This window comes from Etheostoma spectabile, chromosome 5, assembly GCF_008692095.1.
Source record: "Etheostoma spectabile isolate EspeVRDwgs_2016 chromosome 5, UIUC_Espe_1.0, whole genome shotgun sequence".
Taxonomy (NCBI): Eukaryota; Metazoa; Chordata; class Actinopteri; order Perciformes; family Percidae; genus Etheostoma; species Etheostoma spectabile.
This window is the reverse complement of record NC_045737.1, coordinates 7,147,752-7,175,702: the sequence shown is the minus strand read 5'-3', so window position 1 is coordinate 7,175,702 and position 27,951 is coordinate 7,147,752. Positions and strand designations below refer to the sequence as shown.

At 39.3% G+C, this 27,951-nt stretch overlaps 2 protein-coding genes across 2 annotated transcripts; one reads left to right on the top strand and one right to left on the bottom strand.

The window, feature by feature from the left end:
* The first annotated feature begins 1,671 nt into the window (after window positions 1-1,671).
* On the top strand, window positions 1,672-2,994 carry LOC116689717 (hydroxycarboxylic acid receptor 2-like). The gene has a single exon (XM_032516325.1). The coding sequence runs from the start codon at window positions 1,811-1,813 to the stop codon at window positions 2,783-2,785; it is 975 nt and encodes a 324-aa protein (XP_032372216.1). The 5' UTR covers window positions 1,672-1,810; the 3' UTR covers window positions 2,786-2,994.
* Window positions 2,995-5,320: 2,326 nt separating this feature from the next.
* On the bottom strand, window positions 5,321-24,812 carry kntc1 (kinetochore associated 1). The gene is given in 59 exon segments (XM_032516324.1): window positions 5,321-5,484; window positions 5,689-5,791; window positions 7,241-7,395; window positions 8,089-8,178; window positions 8,295-8,424; window positions 8,871-8,934; window positions 9,124-9,178; window positions 9,923-9,979; window positions 10,152-10,210; window positions 10,213-10,246; window positions 10,340-10,475; window positions 10,583-10,707; window positions 10,794-10,872; window positions 11,235-11,290; window positions 11,412-11,524; window positions 11,674-11,884; window positions 11,990-12,063; window positions 12,209-12,425; window positions 12,531-12,589; window positions 12,894-13,059; window positions 13,148-13,237; window positions 13,490-13,706; window positions 13,802-13,911; window positions 14,033-14,149; window positions 14,376-14,504; window positions 14,584-14,688; window positions 14,785-14,948; window positions 15,035-15,091; window positions 15,196-15,340; window positions 15,727-15,827; window positions 16,306-16,478; window positions 16,671-16,972; window positions 17,077-17,144; window positions 17,399-17,471; window positions 17,719-17,838; window positions 17,945-18,079; window positions 18,170-18,269; window positions 18,377-18,480; window positions 18,658-18,753; window positions 18,845-18,988; window positions 19,569-19,688; window positions 19,857-19,928; window positions 20,816-20,872; window positions 20,964-21,107; window positions 21,207-21,318; window positions 21,432-21,598; window positions 21,731-21,856; window positions 22,109-22,184; window positions 22,277-22,342; window positions 22,448-22,491; window positions 22,604-22,702; window positions 22,792-22,846; window positions 22,953-23,065; window positions 23,153-23,205; window positions 23,763-23,856; window positions 24,206-24,316; window positions 24,421-24,455; window positions 24,549-24,626; window positions 24,738-24,812. Coding segments are annotated over 57 exon segments (6,102 nt in total). The 5' UTR covers window positions 24,445-24,455; window positions 24,549-24,626; window positions 24,738-24,812; the 3' UTR covers window positions 5,321-5,448.
* Window positions 24,813-27,951: the final 3,139 nt, after the last annotated feature.

Genomic DNA, 27,951 nt, shown 5'->3' with positions numbered 1-27,951 from the left:
TATTTGACCGTGATCATTTCTTTCAGGGAATCCGCTACACAATCTATTTTGAAAAGCATTTATTAAAAGATTGCATGAACAGTTGAAAGAAAAGATATGCAAATATTGGACCTGAGCCCAAAACAGAGTGTAAAAACATAAATAAAGCTGCAGAAATAGCGTCAGTTCATCCCGAAACTCCATTTTGCATGTTGAGAAACTCCTGAAAAACAAATTCAAGTGGAATTACAGGTCTGTTATGTTTCTATAACAGATCAATTATCAAGGTGATAATGGCTAAATGGAAAAGAAAGAGACAATCTGAACCAATATGATGAATACTAACTACTAAAATAAAAATAGCAAAACTAATGTTTCTCCACTGTAGCCCAGACTAAACTGGGTCCAGGACATCAGTTTCAGGTACCTTAAGGCAGCTCTGACTGAAGGGAAACACAGGGAAATGAAACTGAAACGTGTAACAGACAAGCAACTGATAGTTTTATATACTCACCATTACTTTTAGAAAAATATTTTAAAGTGGTAAAGAAAACAGAGTTCTTACTTTTCTATTGAATTTTCATTATAAATAAAACATATTTAAAGGCTACTCGGAAACAAAATGTGGCAAGAAGCAACAACAATGTCTCTACCTCGTTAAGCCTGGGTCGTCCTCGATGTTGCTGATACCCTCATGATTACCAATATCCTTTATCACAGAAAAACATGTTTTGTTAAATTTCTACACAATGGACTATAATTTGATGAAACACAACGTAAGTAGATGAACAGAAACTGTGATTAGCTAATAAAAGCAGAGAGAGACACACCTTGGTGACCACAGGGCCTGTTTTGCAGATCCATTTTTCCATTTTCAGGAAATTTCCTAAAGCACTGTGTGAATATTTATTATACATTACCAAACACCACACAATAGGAAACATACACTGTCATCTTGTCAAACTTCCTTCCTCATTATTTCTAAAGCATTCTCCAAATAAGGTATTAGATTCAAATCTTGTGTTAAAACCTTTACTCTTCTCATTATTGTTTCTTGCAATGGATGTATCACCATAAATGAACAGCTCACTTTATACATATTGAAAAAAACTGTGTATATCATACTTTAAATAAACACCACATCAGTCTCACCACCCCCAGAGCATTGTGTTCATCTCCATAACTACAAAAACATCACACTTCACACCACCCCTGACGGAAGGGTACTAATTGTAAACTCCATATACACTACATGAATGTGTATCTTTGCCAACATGCACACAAACATATCCAAATATAAACACAGACATGCATGAATGAGTATACCAACAAGGATCTTACACCAAGATTTAAAAAGAATTATTTAACAGCAGTGGCAGTGAAAGGACTAAAAGTCAGAACAGATAATGCATTCCAGTTTTTAAATGCAAAAAGCCAAGAGTTTCTCAGAGACATTTAATAATGGTTATAAATAAGAGCAGTTAAACATGCATTAAGTGGATTTTCAATTGCAGATAATGCAATTAGATAAAGAACTCATTAATGATTTTTATACAAGCCTCAAGGGCAACATGTTTAAAGGGTTTCCACATGCAAGGTTATTGTAAACTGATAATGTTCAATAATGCTGGCCCCTCTGATGCAAATAGTCAACCCTTCTTTAAAATAATGTGTGTTAACACTTCATGAAAAGCAGAACCGCCTGGCTTCCTAGACACGCAAAAACCAATCACACTTATTTTCGCATAGAGGTTTCACTTTAAAGTATGCAGACAGTCCTCATTGTGTCATTTCTCTGATTTGCAGCCAGCGAGGCAACACAAAACTTAACATGAAATGCAATTTCAACGGAACCCTGCTGATCAGTGGGCTCCCTCCACTGTTGGCGACAGAATTTGTTTTGGGAGTCCTTGGAAATGGTTTGGCTCTCTGGATCTTCTGCTTCCACCTGAAGCCCTGGAAGAGCAGCACGGTGTTACTCTTTAACCTGGCAATGGCCGACTTTCTGCTCATCATGGTTTTGCCTTTCCGTGCCAGCTACTACAACTCTGAGATCAAGTGGAAGTTTGGAGGTGCTCTCTGCAACATCTGCCTCTTCATGTTGGCAATGAACCGCAGTGGGAGTACCCTCTTCTTGATGGCCATCGCTGTGGATAGGTACATGCGTGTGGTACATCCCCATCATCCCATCAACTCTCTGAGTATCTCCAAAGCCATGTGTGGAGCCCTTGCACTATGGTTGCTCACCATCTCAATGTCAGCTCATGTCTTCACTCTGCAACACAACAACACAACGTACTGTGAGAGCTTCATGATTGACACTATAGCCCGCAATGATCTGAACTGGCATAAGTTTGCGTTCCTCTTTTCCTTCTATATGCCTCTGCTCGTGATTCTCTACTGCACATTCCAGATTATCGGCCACCTGAGAAGGAGAAAGTTGGCCCAGCATGCAAAGATCAAGAAAGCTCTGTGCTTCATCACAGTAGTGGCGGTGCTCTTCATCATTTGCTTCCTCCCGAGCAACATCACGCAGCTGCTGATTTGGATCAAGGTCCAACAAGTAGCCAGAACCCTCCCTGAATCTGAAGTCTGCCCTGCTATGGAAGACCTGACCACCATGTTTTACTTCACCATTAGTCTGACCTATCTCAACAGCGTGCTGGACCCTGTGGTTTACTACTTCTCCAGCCCTGTCTTCAAGAACATCTGCAGGAAAGTTCTCCATCTGCCCCAAGCAGACACTGTTGAAAGTGCAGAGAAGAAAACTCGAGAAACAGGCTCCCAGTCGCTCAGCCAGCTGTGATCACAAAATCTAGGAAATTAAGATAGATGCAGCTTGATTAATAGACATATTTCTTTCAAAGATGTCATGTAAGTGCAATTGTTATTTTTACTTCTCATATATCCAGTATTGCACCTAAAAAAGAATTGCCTTTGGAAAACCGATGTTTTTGTAACATGTGCAAGTTATTTTTACTTCTCACTATAGATATATATAATGTCTGCACTTTTTAAAAATATTTCTTTTGTCACATATAAGCTCATGTAAAACCACGAAACAATAAATTTAGCCTATTTAATATTTAGATGACTTATACAGGCACCAGCTGGAATCAGAGAACTTTAACTTTTTCATAAAAATGTCTTGAAGCCTTTTTTTATTATCAAAATTGTTAAAAAAAAATGTATTGGGACTTTTCCCTTATTTGATAGTGACGGTGTCATAGAATAGTGACATTAGTTTGTTTTTTTTAAAGATTATTTTTGGGGTCTTTTCCCCTTATTTGATAGTGACAGTGGATAGACAGGAAAGGGGAGACAATGAGAGGGGATGACACGCAGCAAAGGGTTGCATGTCGGATTCAACCGTGGGCCGCTGCAAAGGACTCAGCCTACGTGGGGCGCACGCTCGCCTGGGTGAGCTAGAGGCAGCCCCAATTATGGAAGTCATATTACCTGCACATCTTTTTTTTTTTCATTTCCACTTGCACTTTGCAATCTGTTCTACTTCGATTACTTGTTATCATTCCAGTTCCTGTTGCGGTTCTTGATCTGTCTGTACATTGTTATTGTAGCCGCCCCCAGCCCTTACAGTTAACTTGTAAATATTAAGAATATTTTAAGTATTTTGACTTTATCTTAGTATTTTTAAAACCCTTGTTTTTGTTTTGTTAATTTTCTGTGTAAGGTCTGAGAGAAACAGTATTTTTGATCCTCTATGTCTTGTATAAATGCCAGAATTGACAAAGTTAGTTATGTGGCCTTATTAAAACTAGTATGATCTTATTTTTACTTGAGGACTTCTGCTTGGTTTATTATACAAAAGGTGAAATATATTCAAATAAATGAGGAAACAGCATGGCACACAGCTGTACTCATGCACAACTTCAGCCGCTGCAGATGTGTGCATCTGATGAGCTTTTTGAAACAGCCAATGATTTTCAGTACAGATATTGTGGTTAATACCACATTTATAAATATAAAAAACCACAAACACCTCCTCCCTTACGTTTAGATGGTTCTCAAAAAATATGCAGACAGCCATTTAAACTCAGTTACCTTAGAGGCACATAATAATCTCAAATAAATAACTTCATGCAGAAACACTTGAATCAAACTTACTCCACATTAACAGTAAGCAATCTACTAATATTTAAATACCACCACTGATCTAAAAAACTTTGGCAGGTTTTAAAAACATGCTCCAAGAACACTTATTTGCATCATCATCTTAAAAACTAATTGTGTTGATTCCACACAGTCACAGTACTGGCTAATGAATAATGTAATTACATGCCATACATGGTAAACCAAGGGAAGTTTGGTATGATGACAGTAATACACAACAAAATGTTGACATCATTAAGAGTGAGTTCCTTGTACAGGTGTTGTATATTATTTCTGTACAAACATTTCAGGGGTAAAACTCATGGACTGTAAATATTATATGCCAATTACATTCTATGTTTCATGCAGACCAAACATTTTTTATGTGGAAATTTGTGAAGACATGCACAGTTAAAACCATTTATATTTGACCCGTACATGGACAAATGTCCATGCATTATATCAACAACCTTCCCTAGCACAATCTCAATTTTAAAAGTCAATTGAATTGAAAGAAAGTATGTCACACTGGTTAAAAGTGCTTGACTTCATTGTACCAACTACTCTACAGCTGACTCAAACAGGAAGCATCTTCTTGATGGTTGTGGTTCATGCACCACATCAGCTCCACGAGGCCTTTTGTATCTGTGTGCTCTCCCTGATCATCATCATCTACCAAATATAAGCTGAACCTTGCCTAAGTGTGAGTTTCACACAGTTTCACAGTTGTTATGTATACAGATGTCAAAAAGTACCGCTCAATTGTGGTAACTAAAATAAGAGTGATAAAAAAAAGTTAACTCAGGCAAGACATTTTTTTTACTATGTTCTTTTTTTTACAATAAAGAATACAGTAAACCTAAATTGACAAAATGGGAATTGAATATATAAAGGAGTGAAGCTTACAGAACATTTGCATACTTCGATTTGTGTGTATGCATCAAAACAGAGAAAAACTGACCAAGCCTCTGAAAAACAGTCCAGTGGGCAATAGCAATCTAGCTACTTTTTTCTAGTATACATTTGACATTTAAGTTATTTTAGCTCTGACATTAATTCATTGCATTTTAAGATTTAAAGTGATAGTGATGTTTTTTTCTACTGCATGTTAGCCAACAGATATAACAACATACACAAAAGAATAAACAAGCCATGAGTTGATAAAATAAAAAAGATGAATAGCCTTTGATTTTTGACCGTGATCATTTCTTTCAGGGAATCCGCTACACAATCGATTTTGAAAGCATTTATTAAAAGATTGCATGAATAGTTGAAAGTTAGATAGGTGCAAATATTGCATCTGAGCCCAAAATAGACCAAGTGTGAAAACATAAATAAAGCTGCAGAAATAGTGTCAGTTCACTCCGAAACTCCATTTTGCATGTTGAAAAACTCCTGAAAAACAAATTCAAGTGGAATTACAGGTCTGTTATGTTTCTATAACAGATCAATTATCAAGGTGATAATGGCTAAATAGAAAAGAAAGAGACCATCTGAACCAATATGATGAATACTAACTACTAAAATAAAAATCACAAATATAATATTTCTCCACTGCAGCCCAGACTAAACTGGGTCCAGGACATCAGTTTCAGGTACCTTAAGGCAGCTCTGTGAAGGTGAGCCGTTTGTCAGCGTGTTCCCTTTTTGCTGCTCTCTGTGTTTCATGTACTCACGAGCGAGCGAGTCAGCATCGTCCTGACTGAAGAACAGAATAGAAGAATCTGATGTGAAGAACTCAACACTTACATTTGAAAAGGTCAAACATTTAGGGTGTGTTTTTGTTTTGCACTTTATCTTTCAAAGATTCTTAGAAACCAAGTGGCTGTCAGCAGTCAAACTAGACTGAAACAGCTGAACAACTTCAAGAAAAACCAAAAAGTCAAATGTCAAGTCCTGTATAACCCAAAACCTGAATCCATGACTTAAAATAAAATGTAGTTATATAGTTTATACAACAGTTTAGCTTAGAACTCACACAATACAATTTGTCAACTTCAAAGACACCCAGATAGTGCCTTTAGGGGATTAGTCCAAATTTAGCTTAAAGGGTGCATATTATGAAAGCAAATAATACTTTTTTTGGAAATTGGGATGTTATTTGGTGTCTCTGGTGCTTCCACATGCATACAAACTTGAGAAAAAAAACTATCCATGCTGTTGTGAGTGAGATACTGTTTCTGAATGTCCTCTGCCTTCAGTCTCCAGGTGAGCTGTTCAAAATCTGCACGGCTTTCTACGTCACTAGCCAGGATGAGGCGGCTAACCGTTGCATGCTACGTGAGCAATGGCAACACACTGCTACAACACACTAGTTCACCATATTCTCCAAAAGAACTACTTCCATGTCCCTGTTCTGCAAGTATTCCACAAGTGGCCCTTGTTAAGAAGATGTCTCCCAGGTAATCCTGCCTTGTACTGACCAAAGTTGGAGAAAGAGTTATCTAGCCGATGTGATCTTACCTAGCTACTGAGCATGTGCGACTCCCAACAAAGATAGTAAAGAAGTGAGATGTCTCACTCTGTAGCTAAAACAGAGACCTAAACACACAGGGTGAAAACAGGATCTGCAGCAAAGTGTGTTACAACAAAAATATGAGGTTTTTTGAAAATGAAACCATGTAAACCTTTTCTGGTACAACCTCAAAATACAATTATGAACCTGAAAATGAGCATAATTTTGGCACTTTAATATATTGTATTTTTAGACATCATCTACAAACTGCACAGAAGAACTTTTAGCGCCTTAACTTTAGTTCATGGTTGAGCCCATATGGTCCAAATTCCAGACTGTGTTCATTAAGCCATATGCAATGTCAGTGCATGTAATGTAGACTACACAGACTCTGATGTGGCGGTGAAAGGATCTGTACATCTCAGAGACTGTGCCTTTCTCAACGTTGTCCTGGTTAAATAAACAATTAAATCAAACATGCAGGTTTTCAGTCCCTTAAGATTTCCTGGAGTGGCCATTTAAAGTGATGAGTTATCTACACAGTTGAGGACAAACTCCTTTCTGTCCGAGTAATGGCCGCCTGGAGGCAGGCAGTCTGGTAATGCAAAACAAGAATGACGAGATATTTTATGTATAATTAACCCCTACTATCTAGTCCCCCGCTCATTTATCAGCATATTGACCTTAAAGTCTTACCAGTTCTGGCTGATCAGGTAGTCCACCAAGTCTTTCACCTGGTTAGGTTGGCCACGCGACACAATGAGCTGCTGCAGATGCTTAAAGTGTTTGGTCTTCAACAGTTTCTGGTGCTGTCCATTTTGGCTGATGAAAGTTAATACGGTCTCTCTGATCTATGGAATCATGGAGGCAATATTGTCATGTCATTATGTATTGCAATACGATATAATCAAAACAAAAAGAAATAGCAATAACAATTGCAAAAAAGCAAATATTGTTTTATTGCACCAGACATCCCTTTAATTGACATTTTTTCTGTTTTTTAAACAACACCCAACACCTTTAACATGTTCACACCATCAGTACGTACGTAGGACCCTACGCCATAGCCTGACGTGTACCGCCGCAGAAATGTAACTACACGTCACAATGACGCAGACCTCAACAACTGATTGGTCCACTTGGCCACGGCTTTGTAGCGGTACATTTCTTTCTACTCGTTTCTGGGTTTTTACTCTCCATAAACAACATGACATCAAGTAGAGGGTTAACTTTTCCTGCAACAGCTTCTGACTATGGTCAGAAAGCACAGGAGAGACACTTTGTTTCTCTGTCTCGGCCACCGAAGTCGGTACTAGCTCTGAAGCTACTCCCCGTCACACTCTCAATCGCTCTACCACACACACCGGCTCTGCTGTTCTCTTCAAGAGATAAACTAGAACAAAGCAGACCCCAGTGTAGCAAGTATTAGTCCTCACAATGGTGTAGGCCACTTACGTAGGCTACAGCGTAGGCTCTGCGTAGAGCCTAACGTACAACCATGGAGCAGCCTTAAGTGGTAAAAATAGTTAAAAGTTACATCTAACCTGTGAGGGAACTCCAGCTAACTCCCCGGTGTTCATGAGCTCTTCCACCTGCTCAAGCACAGCGACTGGGTTACACACAGACAGAAAGCCCTGGAAACAGCAAAAACAGTGATGGTCATGACAATGGGATTGTAATTAGTGCCTTAAAGATACGGAGCTTCCTAATGGTTCCTTCTCACATATTTCCAGGACATGGACGTACTCACCTGGATCTGCTGGGCCTTTTTATTGGCACAGGGGATGAGAAGGAGAGTTCCCAGGGCAAAGGCTGGCAGATTAAACTGAGCAAAGCGATTGGCAATTCCTATCAGGTCCAGATTCAACAGGAAAGGGCACCTTGGAAAGAAAGAGAAGCGGTAGGACAGTTGGAATAAAAATGAAGAGAATATGACACATTATTCTGCCTTTTCTCATAAAGAAATTCCAGCATTCACTAAATCAAACCTGGGTGCAACAGATTATGATTTCAACATCAATTCCCTTTTTGTGAGTGAGGTGCTTAGAAATAAGTGACTACTTTTGATTTTAAGACCCCTGCAATGACTTTGAACATAAAGCATAAGGATTTCTGAACACTGTTACACAGCCAGACTGCTTTGAAACCATATTATAAAGTTTTCAGTTCAGTAAACTCTTCCATGCACTGTACCCAAAAAAACAGTTTCATCTATCACACATGTTTTAAATGTTCATATTCTAGTACTAGCAGTTCATGAAAGTTCTACATAGTCCTAGCATGCAGAACAGTTGTCTGTAAATGGTTGGACATGAGTAAAGCGTACTTGAGGAGGAGAACAAAGGTCCTGTAGAGTATTGCCTGTTGATCAGGACTCAGAGGAACAGAAGCTGTCACCAAGAAAACAGATCAGACAATCAGGAGCATACTGAACATTGCAAACATGTATATCAATAACCTTTTAGCCAATCAGCATCAATTATTCTACCAAAACATTGTAAAACAAAGGGTCAGTCAGACTAAAGAAACATACATCTGTTCCGTTAATGGAAGTGAATTCACTATTATAAACTTAGTACCTGAGACAAAAGGTGCCAGTATCATACTCCTCCAGGTCCTGGTGAAACTGGAAATCTGGGGAGAAAATAAAGTAAATACAATTAGCTTTGGGTGGCAGTAGTTCAGTCAGTAATAGAGTTGGATAAGGAACCGGTGGGTCACTGGTCCCCATATGGACCAAAGTATGGTGGTGGACTGGTAGCTGGAGAGATGCCAGTTCACCTCCTGGGCACTGCTAAGGTGCTCTTGAGCAAGGCACAGAACCGGTGCCTTTCCATGGATCATCTCCACATCTCTCCATTTAGTGCATGTATAGGTACTTAGCATGTGTGTGTAGTTCAGGCCTGGTGTGTGTGTGTGTGTAATACAAGAGTGAAAACATTGTAATTTCCCCTTGCAGGATTAATAAAGTAATATATATTAGCTTTGCAGCCCTTTCTCTATTATCACTTGTAGTGTAGCAGTGTTAGTTGGAGGCATTTTTAGTTTTGGCTCCACATCTACTGGTTAAGCCATACACTATTTAACTGGAACATCCCTGGTTTAATTCTGGCCATGAAATCTTTGTTGCATTTCATATCCAGCCCTCTCTCCGCTCACATGTTCTGTCTATATCTCTACTGTCACTATTACAGAACAGGAACTGGCCGCCATCAGAGTCCTGGCGCAGGTTGTATTTCTGATATTTTTAACAAAGAATACATTTATCATATACACTTTGGGACCACTTTACTGAAATTGACCATGTCTCAAGTAACAGAGATAAGTAACAACATTATTTGCATTTCTTTAAATAAAAGCCATGAACTATGACGTTACCTCCCACAGAGCAGGTACAGCCACTACTGCCTCTAGTACCTTCTGGAGGTGGCTGATCTGAGGGAGAAAAACATGCACACAGGTTGTAATGTCCCCCCCCAATAATTTTACAAAGACTGGAGAAGAACTTCATAGACATCATGTATGAGTGAGATACTGCATTCAATTATCTTTTGTATAAAATTTGAGACTAATTTTGTGATTAGAAAGATTTTGTCTGGTGCCTCACCAAGTTGAAGCCCAGCAGCTTCTGAAGCAGACTGTTCCACAGCTGAGGGTCGTACACTGATACTCCAAGCACAGGTCAGCCACCAACTGCACCGCCTGAAAGGACAAAGGGTGCTTCAGTTTCAGTGGAACTATAGTGAAGTAACTAGCTAGAATAGTTTCAAGGTTTTCGGTTTTAAAAAAAAGTACCTGCGGCTCATGACTGTGGTTCTTCCACAACCCTTTAACTAAGCCCTCTTTGGGACTAGTGAGGAACGATTGCACCGTGTAAGGGATGTTTAATGCCTCCAGTTGAGAGACAAAGATGTAGCACTTCAGATAATATCTATGTGGGAATATAAAATACAGAAACGTTAACACATCTTACACAACCCTAAAATTAACTTGGCAATGAATCATTCCATGAGTATTATTAAACATGTTTTCTATTACTGAATTTTGGTCCTGGGGATCTGCAACTTAGCCTCCAGTGTTGCCGAATCAGCGAGGCGGACGAGACAAAGCAGCGCTCGAGTCCGATGGCAGAAGGTCAGACGAGGCCCAGAAGTGCTGAGCGGCTACAGGAGGAAATCCAAAAAATAGTTATCAGTCACTTTCTCTGGTCACTTTGTCCAATTTTGACTCACTGCAATGTATTACTCACCCAGGTTTCAGCAGTTAAGATAGGGTTTAGGAGACGGACAGCATCATCCATGGGGCAAGACTGCAGCATGTACACCACCCTAAGAGAATCAAATAAAACACAATAAACAGAGAAGCTGAAACATATTAGTGTTCTAACTCTTTGCCCAATCAAATACTAAAGGAAAATAAAAATGAAATGTGTAACAGACAAGCAACTGACAGTTTTATATGGTAAAAAAAAGTACTAGAAATAGATACAAACTTATTTCCATGTAATTATTGTGAACAGAATTTCTTCAGTGATAATTCACCATTACGTTTAGGCAAATATTTAAAAGTGGTAAAGAAAGTTCTTTCATTTTTTTCTCTTGAATTTTCATTATAAATAAAACATATTTAAAGGCTACTCGGAAACAAAATGTGTAACAAACAAACAAAAAAGTAACAGCAATGTCTCTACCTCATTAAGTCTGGGTCCTCCTCGATGTTACTGATACCCTCATGATTACCAATATCCTTTATCACAGAAAAACATGATTTGTCAAATTTCTACACATTGGACTATAATTTGGTGAAACACAATATAAGCAGATGATCAGAAACTGTGATTAGCTAATAAAAGCAGAGAGAGACACACCTTGGTGACCGCAGGGCCTGTTTTGCAGATCCATTTTTCCAACATCATGTTACGGATTTTCAGGAGATCCACATTGTTGATGGTGGCTATTTCCTGAACCACTGCATGAATATCTGCTCAGAGGCAAATTATCCAATTAGAAGGAATCAACATTGTTGATGGCTTTCTCACAGTTACAACATATGAAACAATTTTAGCTAAAGAATATAAAGCTTCTAAAGAACCTTGCTTTACTTCAGCTTCTGTGTCAAAGCGTGCTCACCAGGATAATTTTGACCTCCCGAGTCTCTGTAGCGCTGCTCCACACCGCTGTGCTCATACAGAGCCACTATGAGCCTGGCTGGCAGCCCAGTCAGTTTCAGATACTCTGGGCTGTTTAACTGGCTGGTTATCAAGGCGTTCTCGGTAGCCGAGCGCTGGAACTGCAGCTTCAGCTTGGACAGAAAGGTCTCCCCTCTGGCCCGCGCTGCCTCCTGCTCAGGATTTAAGGGGAGTAGAATAAACCAACCAGTTTAGGAAAAACTCACCAGATGTGAGAGATTTGAAGTTTATAGCGTATAACAATCACAACCACTGACCTCAAGGTTCGGATCCTTCAGCCAGATATCTCCAAGAGCCAAACAGAACTTAAGAGACTTTGTCTTCTCATAGCCTGTAGAGAACCGGAAACAATTTCGTACAAACATTTAATTTGCAGGTCAGACCTGGTGGCAGCTCCTGAGTGACCTTATGGGCATGCACGCACACGCAAACACACACACATTCATACGCACACACGTTTAATTTGCAGGTCAGACCTGGTGGCAGCTCCTGAGTAATCTTGTGGGCTGTTGCAGCAGCCCACTCCGGGCTCTGGATGCAGTAGATGTATTCCATCATGGCCTTGGCCACCTTGAAAGTCTCCTTACTGTAGCCATGGCCATGACCCTTTTTCCTCTGCTCTAAGAGTAAAGGCTTCATCTTGTTCTCAAACACATGGTTTGCTGCTGACATGTATAACTTATCAAGGCTCACCTGGAAAGAAACAGGAAGCTTTGAATAACCTGAATAGCAGTTGGATAAATCTATGTTTTTGTGATTATACAGAGTAAGGCTACATTGTAGATTAGTGTGCTTTACCTTCATCAGTTTGCTAATCAGAAGAAGTGTGGGGAAGGTCTCCTCACTGAGCTCAGGAGCTAAACACAGAAAAAGAAGGCATACTTTATTAATCCCAAAGGGGAAATTAAATTGTTTATACATGTTACACACACACACACACACACCGGCCCAAAATAAACAAACAGAACCTATACAAATGCATTAAATGGACATGTGCCCCTGAGCAGTTGGGGGTTTGGTGCCTTGCAAAAGGGGACCTCGGCAATGCACACAAGGTGAACTGGCACCTCTCCAGCTTCCAGTCCACACACTCTGTACTTGGTCTAATACAATCAGAGAATTTTTTGTTTGTCAGCAGTAATACTGAAGCATGAAACTCACAGATAATCTTCCAGTAATGTTTGGTCTGCAAAAGCAGATGGAAGGGCAATCTGCTTTTGGACAGAACGTTTGGCAGCAGGCCGTTTTCTAGAAGATGCGTGTTCTCCACGTCTGAGGGAGGAGAGACTCGCTTGTAGGACTTCAGGTGCTGAAGGAGACCCATCGCCTGTGCATTAAAAGACACTGGTTGCTAATCTGCACAATGCATTTTGAAGAAAAATAACTATTTGCAATACCAATTTGTTTTTTATTACCTGACTAATAGAAAAGGTTGTCACATTCTCATCTGCAGCCTGTATTATCTTCAGCACTACTTCGATCCTCTCATAGTTGTAAGGGCTGAGCTGTATAAGAAAGGCTTTTTTCAAGTTAAGTGAATAGTCAAAAAATAATAAACTATGACAGTAAACTCCTTTCAGTGTGGTAGCTCAGACTCGTCTTGAATCGGTTTGCTATAGCGGTACTAAACCAAGTACTATATGTCAGTAATTCTGGGCAATATTGGTTACATGGGTTGACAACTAAAAGAAAATAATAGGGCTGAGCCCTCATGTTAATGAAGTTTTCCCTCCTTCAGTTTGTTTCTATGCACAAACCTTGCATATGGCAGCACAGAGGCTGTCGGTGAGCTCGCTGGTGTTGTGTAACATCGGGATAATCTGCAAGACTCGCTCCAGCGCATCTGCATGACACAGAGGCTGCACCAATTCCTGGCCTGGGCCTGGGTCACCGGCACCTTCCTCGTCCTCTTGAAGCAGCAGTAAGGTGGTAATGTACTGGTTGATCACTCTGTCAGTGTCTAGACCAAAGGTACTGCAGACAGAAGTAGAAGTGAGCACAGGAAGGAAAAGAATACTGAACACCAATGGACTCAAAAGTGAAAGAACACTGTAGTTTCAGCAGCTGACCTGCAGTACTGGAGGATAATCTCTGGGGTGATCCTCCTGTTTTTTACCAGATCAGGGATCAGACTACTCTTCATCTCAGGTTGCTGACGGAACACTGGCTGGATGGATATCTGTGGCAGAGCAGGGGCAAGCATGTTAGACATCAGGTCACGTTGAATTTCAAGTTAAGAAAGACAGCTACTTATGAAGTATAATGTGAATATAAATATGCAGTGGTTTTCATCCACACACCTCTAATTTGCCAAGCTTGATGCCCCATTCAGCGTCAGTGATGACAGAGAGAAACTTCTCTTGTTCCTCTGCCTCACTGTACAGGCAGCAGAGATTGGCACCGATCCTAGCCACAGCCTGAAAAACCAAGTGGCAGTCGCCGATTGAAAACATGGATGGAGATGTGCATATACACGTGTGTAATCTTTTTTTTCCCAACAATCTGCTTATTGTTTTGTCATGACTGATTTAAAAAAAATAAAATTAAAAATCAGCATAGCTCTCTTTAATTTTTCAAGAATAAAACAAAAAAAAGGTTTGACAATAAAATACAGAAGAACAGAACAGCAATCATATTACCTACCAAAATTTTGTCATAGTTCTGCCAGGTGTTGTCAATAACCTTCCACAACATTTTGGTGACTTCTGCTTTGGAGAGGAGCGTGCATAGTCCAATAGCCAAATCACAATCAACCACCCTCCAATTGAACACCTGCAGCCCATAGAAAATAGAGAAAGTTAATTTAAAATACACTAAAATGCAGTAAACCTCCCAGTCTCAGCAGACTCACCTTGTTCAAGAGAGCCACAGCAACAGCATTCAGAGATGAAGTGGTTTTCTTTCGAAGAGTAACCAAGCAGTCATTGTAAATCTTAAGCTCTCTGGCATCATAAAGCTGAAAGAAGGGTTAATAGTTTATAATGGTGCAATTGTTTAAGGAAGACATATGACAGTGCAACTGACAGCATCACTGGATATGTTGCAGCCATACTTGTAAACTGAGCTTTATGTCCATAACATTAGAGGTGACATGCTGCAGGCAGCTGCCATATGAGTTGACCAGCACTCTGAGGGCCAGCTCCAGCTGACTGCACTCCTGTAACATGTCTAACATGTTGTTCACGGGACCCAGGAGTGGCCGCAGGTGGTTTGATCCTGTATATGGGCCAGGCAAGGGAAAGGTAAGCTTTCCAAATCACAAGTTCAAGGAACAGCAATAAAATATAAACTTAAGTACAGACCGTCTTCAAATGAACAGTGTGACAGACAGGAGCAGTCCAGTGGGTATAGTTTGGTATCTGCAAGATTGGGAATAAAGTTAGCAGCTGATGAACCCAGTTAGCTGAAGCCTACCAAAGGTGACATATAGACATTCAGTAGATGATTAATTTGAGCATATTACCCTGAGAAACAGGCAGCAAGCAGTTGGTAATTTCGTATTGGACTGGAAGCACAGCCACTGGGTCCAGAACAATGCAATCTTCGTTAAAGACATCCTGAAAACTCCACTGAGAATGTGGATCTTTTTCCGTCTCCAAGGTCAAATCCTGTGTCGTTAATCAACACAAATGCAAAATCTTATTTTAAGCTTTCGGTTATTTTCACAACTTTTTGAAGTGGAGGCATTACTCAATTGTAACTTCCAGGGGCTTCCTTGCTTATTTCTGGAAACTTTTCAAAAAGCCAAAAGATTACTGTAATTGCACAAACTCCTGCTTGAAAATCCTGTTACTGTACATAATAGATACTATTATCTAATTTGATTATCTGAGTTCACCTGGTAGAGTCACAATTACTACCTTGTAAAATAAGATGGCCGAATTAAATGTCTGCAGAAATTTCTATCATAGAACATATTAATATATATTAATAAGTATAACATATTACAAACCAGACAAACATACTGTGTCATTTTATGAAGAAAGACACTGACCTTGGCAATAAAGCCATAGTTGTCCGATAACTGACACTGATGATAGACATCCATAGCTATCCTTGTGCACTTGCAGAGCTCCAGACAGTCCAGGAGCAAATCTGCAACAGTTAATGTTTCCTTTTTTCTTAGGGATCATTTAAAGCAAACATGAGCAGCCAGGTTGGCTCAGAGTTCAGATGTTAAACAAAGAAAAAAATAATTGTGTCATGTGAAATAATAAGCCTTTATGCGCTTTCAAATTTGCAAAACAAGCCTTTTCAATGCCTGTTGTCCTGTAGGCGGTCAGCGTCTCAACAAGACCAAATAAACTATTGTAATTATATACTGAAAAGAATGATTATTTTTACAGTCTATATTTGTTACTAATACTTTTTAAGATGAGACTGATGATACATTCCCAGTCTAGTTTTTGCAACAAACGTGTATTAATTTCTTTCTGCAAGATCGCAACAAATTAACAAAGATCAAAGGTTTCTAACAGATGAGTTATAACTCCAGCACTGATTTACATAATAGCTATTTTTTTCCAACATAAAAGGTTGTTGAACATCATTTATGTTTATATGTGTTCTTTACCTGAGTGACACACAGTGATAGCCTGGCAGGCAAGATCATGGATGACTGCAGGCAAGTCCATGTCATCAGGAAGCACCATGGGCACATCTGCCTCCAGCATCTGGCATAACGTCTTGGCAGCAGTGAACAAAACCTTCCCTGTGCTGGTGTTATAGTGGTGTTCATACAGCTCACTAAAAACATGAAGGAAAGAGAAAACATGGTTATTCTGCATATACCTTACTGGACAGGGTTGTTTTTTGTAATCTGAATGAAAAATATTTTCACTAGGAACTAAAGGGTAAAAAAAAAAAAAGAACAACAGGACCCTATCAGTTTCCCACCCCTTGATTCATACACATGGCACAGCCTCCACAGATGCAAACCTGAGAATCTTGAGGGCCTTGTCCACCTTGCCCACTCCCAGAGCTCGCAGGGCTAAGTCAGACCAGAGCTCCTGTTCGGTGCGCTGCAGCTGCCTTCCTAGACGACGCAAGCCAGCTTCTGTAGAGATGGTCTTTGTTTTGCCATCGGGATCATTAGCCACAACTGGAGTTGTCGTAGCCTTCATCTTAGATGAATGGCGGCCACGTGTGTTTTCATAGGCTGTCATGTGATGGTCCTGGATCTGTTTTCGGATGTTTGGATCTTCATAGTTGGAGGGGGTGAAGAAAACATCAAAGTCCTCCTGAAGGAACAGACAAATAGTTTGCAAAAGAAAAACAACAACACTAAAGAACTGTTAAAGAACAGAAAGCACAACCCTAAAAACATTCCTTAAATTGAACTCACCTGTAGATGGGCAATCGCCTTGAACATAGCGAGGTTGTTTTCACACTCCATGCTTTTAAGAGTATCATCTGCGGAGGACATGAAACCTGGTGTCACTCTTGGATGTTCAGGTGAACATTTCTAACATTTCTTTCCCAAACCTTTAACCTCTGTAAGCTGCATTGAGACAATCAAGGTGTACCTGTAGTGATGAGTAGTGTTCTAAAGCAGGGTGAATGTTTGCTGACAGGGACTTGAAACTGTGATTTCTGAATGAAGGATACATTACTCCCTTTGCCACCCTGCTGTTCATGTTTCAGAATTGTGTAAAATGAGTACTTACGTTTTTGGAGTATTTGCAGGTATGTCAGAGCCTCCACCACCACCTGAGCTATGACTCTCTGGTGTCTCTTGTGCTATTGAAGACAGAGAAATTTCCGATATACAAAATGCCAGAATGGTTTGATGCATATCATCGTTCTGTTCTATTTTTTATGTTCAGATCTTGTGGTGAGGCATATTTGTGATGTTTATAGCTGTGTATAAGCATCATCTAAATATGCACAAAATGTAAATTGCATCCAGAAAAATTACCATGAATACAAACTCGTAAAATGCAAATTACCTTTTATTTCAAGAAAATCAAATCTTTCTTCTCCTTACCTCATCAGATATGTGGGCTTTGTCCTCCAGCTGCAGCCGAGCCCAGGATGCGAGACGCTCGATCACACACTCTGCTTCTGCCGAGGACAGCTTCTTCAGGACAACCATGCATTCCTCAGTCTGCAAGTAGCATAAAAGCCTTCCTATCAATTTCTTATAAAAACATCAACAAAAAAAAAATGTAAAAGGATTTGGTGATTTCATATTCTCATGTGGATGAGCATACCTTGTATTGGCCAATCAGCTGGATGAGATACAGGTAATGAATCTGTGAAGTTGGAAGTTTGTAAACTGTAGCTAATGTCAGGGAGTCTTCTAAGGACATTGGCAAGTCTTGCTTTAGGATGTACGTAATCAGCATCTGGGAAAGATATACAGTATATGGCAGAAAGTTTATAGGCAGGATCAACAGAAGTCAGATGTCACACACAATTAATCGAATCAAAATTACCATAATTTGAGTGCTGTTCGAAAGGTTGTTGCGGATCCCATAGCCCCTGAGAAGTTTCCTGATCTCCATCTGACGGTAGCTCTCCTTTAAAAGCTCTTGTCTGGGGAATATATCAGTTAGAAAAAAAAAAAATTAGAAATGGCTAATATTACCAAATTTGTACTAGTATAAAAAAAAAAACAGGGTGAGAAGACAATGCAAACATACTTTGGTCCATCCATCTCAAGGTACTGCTGAACAAGTCTTTCTACCACATTACTCCAAGGCACTACAGCTTTCTGCATGATCTCCAGCACAGCATCCACCGTCAGCTGTACAATATACAATATATCAGATTTCAAAAATCATGGTACAAACTGTTTTTTGTTTGTTTTTGTTTTTATTATTTTGCTGTGGTTACAGCTGTTTTTCCACTCAAATATTTGTGCTCATAAACCTTTAACATGTCATGGACAGTGTGTAACTGTAAAGATGTTACAGAAACTTACATCAGTATCAGTCATGCAACCCAGCACAGCCACCGCTTTAGCTTCCCATTCCGTGAAAAGTGTTGTGGTCTGAGAACTGCAACGCTCCAGCAGATCCTAGTGAAGGCGAGAGGAGAAACACTTAACATCAGACATTTAAGAAATGAAATGTCTGTTCCCAGTGGGCTTGGAAGTGGTGGAGTTTTACCTTAATGTACTGTAGAAGTAGCTCATCAAAAGGAACCCTGTGCTCTTCAGCATATGGCAGGATACTTTTCTGCACTGTGGGAGCAATAAGCTCTGGAGCCGGCACTTTATCCAGCATGTAGAATGCAACACTCCGTACACTTCCCTTTCAAATCCACATGGAAGATAAATGAATGAAAAAGGAACGTAAATTCCACTCAAAATGTCTCACAAACACAACACCACAATGTACTTAGAAGTCAGATAGTTATTATTTCAATATTATGATATGAGACTAGATATCGTTTTAGATTTTGGATATCATAATATTGTAATATGACGTACGTGTGGTCTTTTCCTCGTTTTAAAGACTGCATTACAGTAAAGTCATTTTCTGAACTTACCAGACTGTTCTAGCTGTTCTATTATTAGCCTTTACCCACTTAGTCATTATGTCCACATTACTGATTATTTATCAAAAATCTTATTGTGTAAATATTTTTGTGAAAGGACCAAAAGTCACCACACTACACTGCCAATCGTTGCGATATTGATATTATATTAGGTCAAAAATATCGTGATAGTTGACTTTCACCATTTCACCTAGCCCTAACAGATGCGTTTCATTATTAAATTAAATGCAATCAATTTTTGCATGTTGATAAAATATTATTTTCTGCTGAAGATATTGAAAGCTTGTTAGAAACTGAAATGTAATTAGAAAATGTTGTTAATAAGAGACAAACCTTCTCAAAGACTGAAAGTGAAAGTCTGCAGTTGTATTTCTGTTGGAGGTCCAGGAGCCGACGGAGGTTGGACACCAGGGACTTAAGGTTCTCCACCTCTTTGGCATCATAATCATCATCCTTCAAAAAAAATGAAATAAAATAAAAAAAGATAGAAAAAAAAAAACTAAGAACATGGACCAGATGTTGTCACGATAATTAAGTCACAATTTGCGCCCACAGGTAGATCATGATTGTGAAGGCACAAACATTAATTTGTAGTGAAAAAGAAAAACGTTGCTAACTTACAGATTTCATCCAGGTCCATAGAGAAGGGAGTCCAATCACAGCCAAGTCAAACCCGTTCTGGGGCCAAGCCCCCTGGAACGACACATTATATTTATTATCATTGGTTCACCTGTCGTGACTAATACTTTTCATAAAACGTTTTATACAACTATTGGAGAAAATAAAGTCAATTAAATTAACCCTTGTGTTGTCTTCCCGTCAAAATTGAAAATCAACTCTTTGTTGACGGTTTTTGATGAAGCTTTTAACTTTTTCTTACGTTTTTGTCCCTTTTACAGTTTTGACGCTTTATTCAATGTTTGTCACTTTGACGTTTTCAACACTAAACACTAACTTATTAACTAGTCTTACAGTTAGCATTCATAGGAAATTATATCTAATGTTTGAGTTAGAAAAGCAGAAATTAGGAATATTTAGACTAATTTAAATAAATGTATGTTGATGGATAATCACAGACTGGAATATGTCAACTTCTACTCAGTACTATTTCAAAACCACTTCAATTTTTCTCAAATGCTATAAAATTGAATATGACACCCCAAAATTAATGAAAGTAGAGATCTGTACTTGCCAAAGAGCGTTGTATGGAATCAATCATGTTATTTTGGGTTATTGGGTAGTTAAAAAGAACATTGATATAGGAAAGCAGGTCAATTTGACCCAAGGACAACATGTGGGTTAAAAAAATATATGTATACGTGTACTACGCATGTGATGGGCGGGGCTTTTCACTATACTATGCTATTGTGATTTAAGCTTGCAATACTTTTCTCAAATCATCAGAACTACAAATGAATTTATGCTTACCACCAGTGGTTATCTCTGCTGCATTTTAATGCATGATTACCAGTTTCCTCTTCTTGTTATGAATTGATACTATAAATAAATTGAATTGAATTACAGTTCCTGGTTTTACGTAGCTTAAGCTTCTTCTTCTTTTTTCTGTTTTTTTTTTTTACCTTTTCTGTTAACTCCAGATTCCTTGCTCTCTGCTCCAGCCATCTCGCCAGGATTTTCTATGGGTACATCAAGACAGAACTTTTACTACTGAAAATATAGCATATGTTAAAGGTGACAGTATTTTATTCTTGAGAAAATATATCCTACCTTTCCTGTTGGAAGCACTCTCCTCACAAAAGAAACAAACACTGTCCTAAACCAAGGACAGAGGTCTTGGGATGGCAGGTCCTCTGGGATGGCACTGAGCACAGCTTCAAGCTTGCTCTCATCAAACTCTGTCGCAATCTGTCCCTGTCACAAAACCCAGCAGTATACAACATCACAACTGACCCTGACACAATGATATTTCTCACAGTGTTGTTTGATCAAGTGCAAGAAACTGTTCTTTACCTCATATCTCAGCCAAAGGAGCTGTGCACCCTTCAAGTCTCCCTCTCTTAGGTGGGTCAGAATGTCTAATAAATTGTCAGTGCTGTTCAGAAACTCAATCCAGGCGATGCCACTATGGATGACAGAATAACATACGAAAATCACACCTACATGTACATAATGAAGAAACCACATAATCGAAAATGTACTGTACAACACAGTAGACCACAAAAACTTTGAATTTACTTGAAGTTTTCCGGGCCGTGCAGGCTGCAGAATGTTGCCAGCCTGGCCAAGGCCTCCTGGATCTGTAAGGAGGAGTATCTTGTGGCAGCATGGTTTAGCATTTTCTCTGCTGTCTCAAAGGTTGGCCAGGGACCCTTGAGGCAGTATTCCACCACATACTGCTCATCCTAGCCAACACAAAAAAATAATATCTATTAGTGAGGGGTTAATACTTGATGACAATTTTACTTTGCTTCAACTAATTCAAGAGGTTATCAACATTTTGGAACTGTAAACTGAGATTAGACTAAATAACTGACTGTGATCTTCATCAGGTTGGTCTTGGCCTCATCCACAAGTTCAGACCACACATCCTGTCCATAGCCACCCACCGATGCAGAGGCCAGCTGCTCCAGCACAAAGTCAAGCTTTACCTTGTAAACAAGCTGAACAAAAATATGATTGTTAATAATAAACTTTATTTCAGACCCAGGGGGATCCATATCACAAATGTATATAGCCTTAGCAATTACCACCGGTTGCACCACACCAAATAGAGTAACAACAAAGTATTTTTCTACTCTAAAGTCATAATTCCCTGATGAAATAGCACACATCTTTTAATCCATTGTCCACTGAGGATAAAAAAAGAAAAGTCTAGCCCACAACTGTCACATGAATTATACTTTTACACTTACCTCTAAATCCAGCTCAAATGTGATGGCAAACTGTTCAGCCTCCTCAAACATGTGTTTGTGAAGAAGTCTGCTAAGTCTGGGATTACAGAAAAGACAAATTATGCTAACTTCATGTGGACTACACAAACTGCAACTAATGTTTGATCATATCAAATCAAAGTTAGGTACCTGTTCTCAGGTAAGGCCTCTGTGAAGCATCTGACAACAACAGAAGATGAAGGTTCTCCCCGACTTCTTAATGATGAACAAGAAAAAAAGACCACATAATATTTTAAAACATTCACCATATCATATAAGTACTGGTTGAACATCATAATGATCATACAGAACATTGCTGACCTTTCTGGGTTCTCACAAATCCCCTCAACTAAATAAATTGTATCCTGAAATCAGAGGATAAAACAATTGACTTTAATGTGCAGAAATATTAACATAGAAACAGCACAAGTCCACATATCCATCCTCAAAACAATTTAATAAGTGTTGATTGTTTACCGTGTTTATTTTTGTCTGGACCAGGCAGGACACAGAGGAGACATCCAGAGAGTAGCAAACAGTCATGGACGGCAGAAATCGTATTTGCAGTGAGTTGATCTAAAAAATGAAAACCAGCATGTAAAGATCAGAATAGAACTTGAGACTATCATCTATTACGGTTTCTTCAAAAGCATTTGTACTGCTACCTGACTGTTGTCTTGCTTTGTCAGCATAATCATCTTCATGCTTCCCTTGTCTTGACTGTAATACAGACAGATTAATTTGCATTTTTGATATTGTTTAATTGAGGCACACTCTTCTGTATATTTACAGCGACACTATGTGATAAAACATTGATAGTACGTACACCACCATGGAGGCAGTGCCACATTCTGTAGTGAGCTCAAAGTCATGAATGGCCAGATCCTGCCAACAGTGAATCATGACGAGGAAATGTAGGTCCCAAAGACTGAGGGCATCCTGCAACCGAAAAAAAACACACAAAGCAGTTCATATGTAAACCTCTTATACTTTTGATCAAACCTCACGTGATACCACTAAACTTACCTCAGTGTCAAGAATATATAAGAGATTTTCCACCACCACCATCTTCCTCACACCTTCGAAGTAAACATATAAGGAGAATATATGTTACAACTCTCAGTGAATCCACTCTAAGCCACAACGGTTTCAAATAGGCCTGCCTGCTTCGGGGAAAAATGTGAATCACGATTTTTTTGCTAAGAATTGATAACACGATTCTCTGCCATGATTTTTTGGACCACGACAAAACAAAACAAATTGGCAGTACTAAACATAGATTTTTTTGGAACCCATAGCACACTGTGCATAACCACAAGCCTGTAAACATAGAGGCTTCAATGAAGAGAAGGGAACGAAAAAATAAAAAATAAATAAAAGTTATTTCAAAATTAAATCATTGACAGGGTGAAATAAGATCGCGATTTTATAACGATTAATCGTGCAGGCCTAGTTTCATATTGTGTTTATATTTCTTATCTTTTCCCTTTTACCCAGTACTTTGTGTTTTACTATATACAAAATGTTGGGAAAAAAGTGAAATGTTAAATATGTAGATGATAATAAATATTCAGCATCTTCTAAAAGGCACATTAACAATGTGTAACTATGCACTGTAGATAGAGCAAACGCTGACCTGGAATCAAGCCGCTGTTGACAGACTGAACGAGGCACATCTTGGCTTGAGTAGGGTCCATTGTCCAGTGAGTCACAATATTTTCTTTTTCCCCCTGCGATAATAACACATTACATCAAGAGCACATTTTGCTTAACCATTTAAAGGATTAACTACAGTTCCTAGGTTAAGGTTTTATTCACACAAAAAGCTTAAATCTTAATTTAAAGTTTCTATTAATATCATGGGAAAGATTAGTTTGCATCTTGAAAACATACTTCATATGATTACATTTACAGGAAAATTAGACCTGCAACATTATAAAAAAGGATTGAAATAAAACAAGCAATATATATTTGAAGTACCATAGTCCATTAGTAAAGAGTTCATTTAATTTTGTCCTTTAAATATGTATCATAACTGCAGAGGAATGAATGTATAACATTTTTCTCACAGACACCAACCCCGATCAACAAGTGGATTTCACGGCCCAGATTGAACATCACTGCTGTACTGCAGCCCTCGTCATGGTAATCACTGGTGGAGCAGAAGTCTATCTTCAGGAGTGACTGGAGCTGAGTTGAGGAAAAGTTGGGTTACACTTTCGCGGTTGTAAAAAAAAACATAACAAACAAACTAAAGTTTTCTATTGCATTGAAAGGAGACTGCCTTGACCTACCTCTTTCAAAGCTCCCACATCCATTTTTTCAGTCGCTGTGTTGACAAAAGAAGAATGAATGGTTTAATCTGGTCAACACAATGTCTCCAATAGAACTTAAAAGTCTACTCCCTATGATGTTTTGATACCTGTCTTGATTTTTCCCAATGCAAGGTTTGTAATGTGGAAAAACCCATCCTTTATGAGAAGGAACACATGGTAGATTCCTGTAAAGAAAAAATTATATCTGAGAAGTTGGCAACACACCATTCAGAAAACATTCTGAAAACCCCCCGCACATTTCCCCTTCATTTATCATATTAATTTATAAATGTTACCAAAGGATGCCTTGTCCTCCTCTATGATGAGACAGCGGTATGTTTTCTTATCTCCATTGGATGGTTTCTCTACCAAAGCCTACAAACCCAGAAAATGGCAACCTGTTCAACATATTCTACATATGTGAAACACATTGTGCAACTCAAACTCATTTCAACTCAGGATTTTTAGAGCTGGTTCCATAGTCTATAGTTGAGAGTGTTATTCTTCAAGCGTTGTAGGTGAAACACAATACACACAATTTACACAATGTAACAATTCAGACCATCAAGATGACTTAAAAAAAAAAAGTCACTCCCCATGAAAATCCAAAACAAAAAAAATTTTTATTTTGTTTTTCATTGTCTATGTGTAAATCGAGTGCAGATTTGAGTCCGCATGCCAATTTAAACGGTTTCGGGCGTAAGGGGATACAAAATTTTTGAATCGGGAAAAAATAAACTTTTCTCATTACAAACAAACAAAAAATAAACATTTCAAATCGTTTTAGCTCTAGATTTTTTATTGCTACGTTAGCTAAAACGCCTTAAGTGACAGCCTTTTTTTGTTTAAATTGTAGCCAGCAGTGAACCCAAACTTCGGCCCTGTGGTATTGGCTCTTTCAAAGGGGCCCGGTCTGCGCAAAATCGTACCGGATGGGCGCCCTTTTCTGCGGGTTAGATTTGTGTCCGCTTGATCCCACTTGCTCGCTAATGCCACGTGGGCAAGGGAAATCTCACGAGAGCAGGGGGCCGCGTTCGGGAACGCAGGCGGCGCTTTTGCTTTTCCACCACGCAAAAGCCGGCGACCCAGCGGACCCAGACGCGGGGAAACCCCGCTTCTCGCTGTTTAACCTTGTTTGGTTTTACAACATGATGCTTTTATAAAAACTTTTTACTGTTTTTAAAATGGGAAAGGATTTTAATTGCTTTTGTCTGATTTAAAACTTTTTCTGTCTAACACAGTGGGCTGATAGTTAATTTAGAATCAAAGAGATAATCCGTTCATTTCACGGTCACTCCAGTCTGTTTCTTAAAACCCCCAAACGTCGCAGTAACACTTGCCACTACCGTCTAATTAAACAACTAGACTGTTACAAGCGTTTTTGGGGTCTGATTATTTTTATTAAATCGGAATCGCACCACAGTGTTTTCACACTTTCCTGTCCCCTAAGGCGGCGGGAAATCGGCTAAAACTGTCCGACTTTACCGCACTTTTTTTCACCCCCCCCCCTGCTGCCGCCTCTCTCGTCCACTTTACGGCACGCATTCACTCGAAGAGCCTAGTAAATTTTCGAAGTCTCTCGTTCATTTTGAGCTTGGGGCTACTTTCCAAAGTGACGCAGGCGCTCAAATCCGCCTCGATTTGCATTGGGTCTTGACAACTGAAAAAAAAATTTTTTTTCTTCTTCTTGGGTTTTTAAACGGCAATCTTCCTTCCCCTAACTTTACAAATACATTTAAAATCTTCGGAAGCCTTACCTTATATTTTTAAAATAGTTTAAACAAATTCCTCTTTTCCGGGAGCTGAATTTTACACTTACCCAAATCATTTCTAAACTCTCCGAGTAAAGACTTTATTTTTACCTCCAATTTTTTTTTTTCCTTAAATAACCCCACATATTGACCCCTTGGGTTTCTTCCCTACCCTTTTTTTTCTTCTGCCCAGATTTTCAGATTGATGTCCCTTTAAAGGGGTTTTTTCAAAATCATTTTCTGCTTTCTCTGATTTGTTTGGCCACTGTTCTCCACTAAAACGTTGATATTCCACTCTCTCCTATTCCCAAAACCATTTTCTTATCTTCCCTCCCTTTTTATATGTCTTCCAATTAAGTACAATACTACTACCACTCTACGGGGCTCCCAACTTTTCCCCAAACCCTTTGGGGTTTGGGGGGGGCAAACCTTTTTGCTGTACAAACCCATTTCTTTGCGTCTTATCCTTGGGGGTTTAAATTGGGGTTTTTTTAAGTGGGGGAGGGGCTCTCCCGGGTCGGGGGGGTATGCTCTCCCAAAAAAAATTTGAAAAAAAAACCTTAAAGGGCATTTTCGGAGAGTTTTTTTTTCAAAAAGAGAAAAGACCCTTTGCATTGTTGTTTTATAATAGGTATAGGGCCCCCCTTTATTTTAAAACTTCTTTATATACAACGGGGACCCAGACATCCACAAAGAGACGTGATATGTCAGAAACGCGAGAAATTTGGTCTTGGGGGGCAGGCCCCGGGGTCCGGGTGTGGGCCCGGGGACCCAAAGTTAAATTAAATTTTGAGGGAAATCAACTAAACCATGTTTCAAAAAATAAAAACCACTGAGTTCAAAAATTTAACCTTTAACCTTTGCCGAGGTTCAGTAATGTCTGGCCCTCGTCCTCTTCCCACTTACTGATTTACTTTTGGAAAAAAGACATTTTTTCATTTTTAAAACCAAAATTATTATTTTACATTAATTTAGAGACCCCACCGAGGTTTAGAGAGCAAAATGTGGCCCAACTTCATTTTTTTTAATAAAAGATTGTTTCATCAATTTCTCTCGGTTTAAAACTTTGTGCACATTTAAATTAATCCTCCCACTCTGGTGTCCGAGTTTTTGGAGAGTTGAATTAGTCTCTGTCTGTCATTGCCCGGTGATATGGTATCCTTTCCGTCCAACAGCCCAAAGGGCCCTTTTGGGGTCTCGGGTCTCTGCAGAGTTTTAGAGGAGGTGTACGCTGGGCTTAAATCGCAGGACTACACGGATGCAACGCGCACTGCCCCCAGCAGACATCCCCTACATAACGAAGTTCTACACCACCGCGCGCTCACCTCTATCTTTACAGAAAGTGGACACAAGCGAGGAGGGTCGGGATACTCGACTCTCCTAAGCCAGGTATGAAACTGGATGCTGGGGAAAAAAAAATGTTCTCGTTTGCGAAAATTTCGAACTTCCACAAGGGGGGAGCGCTTTTAAAAACCCCCTCCGTCCAAAACAAAACAAATAAATCCATTGGCTCAATGGGTAATCTACAAAAAAATCTCTTTCAAAAATCTGACCGCCGGGGTTACATTCACGTAAATGGGGGGTTTTGGCGTTAAAACCATCAAATGCGTGTGTCTCACGCCCTGCTGAGTTGGCACCCTGCCCCATGGCCCCAACAGGGAAAGTGCCCCAAATTTACAGTGTGGAAAAGCATTCGACCGGGGAATCAGACCGTTTCTTATAAAAACCCCCCACGCTTAATGTGTTGTGCCAGGCATCG

Excerpts from the sequence above, each read along its gene's own strand:
- LOC116689717 (XM_032516325.1), top strand. The coding sequence starts at position 1,811 with ATGAAATGCAATTTCAACGGAACCCTGCTGATCAGTGGGCTCCCTCCA.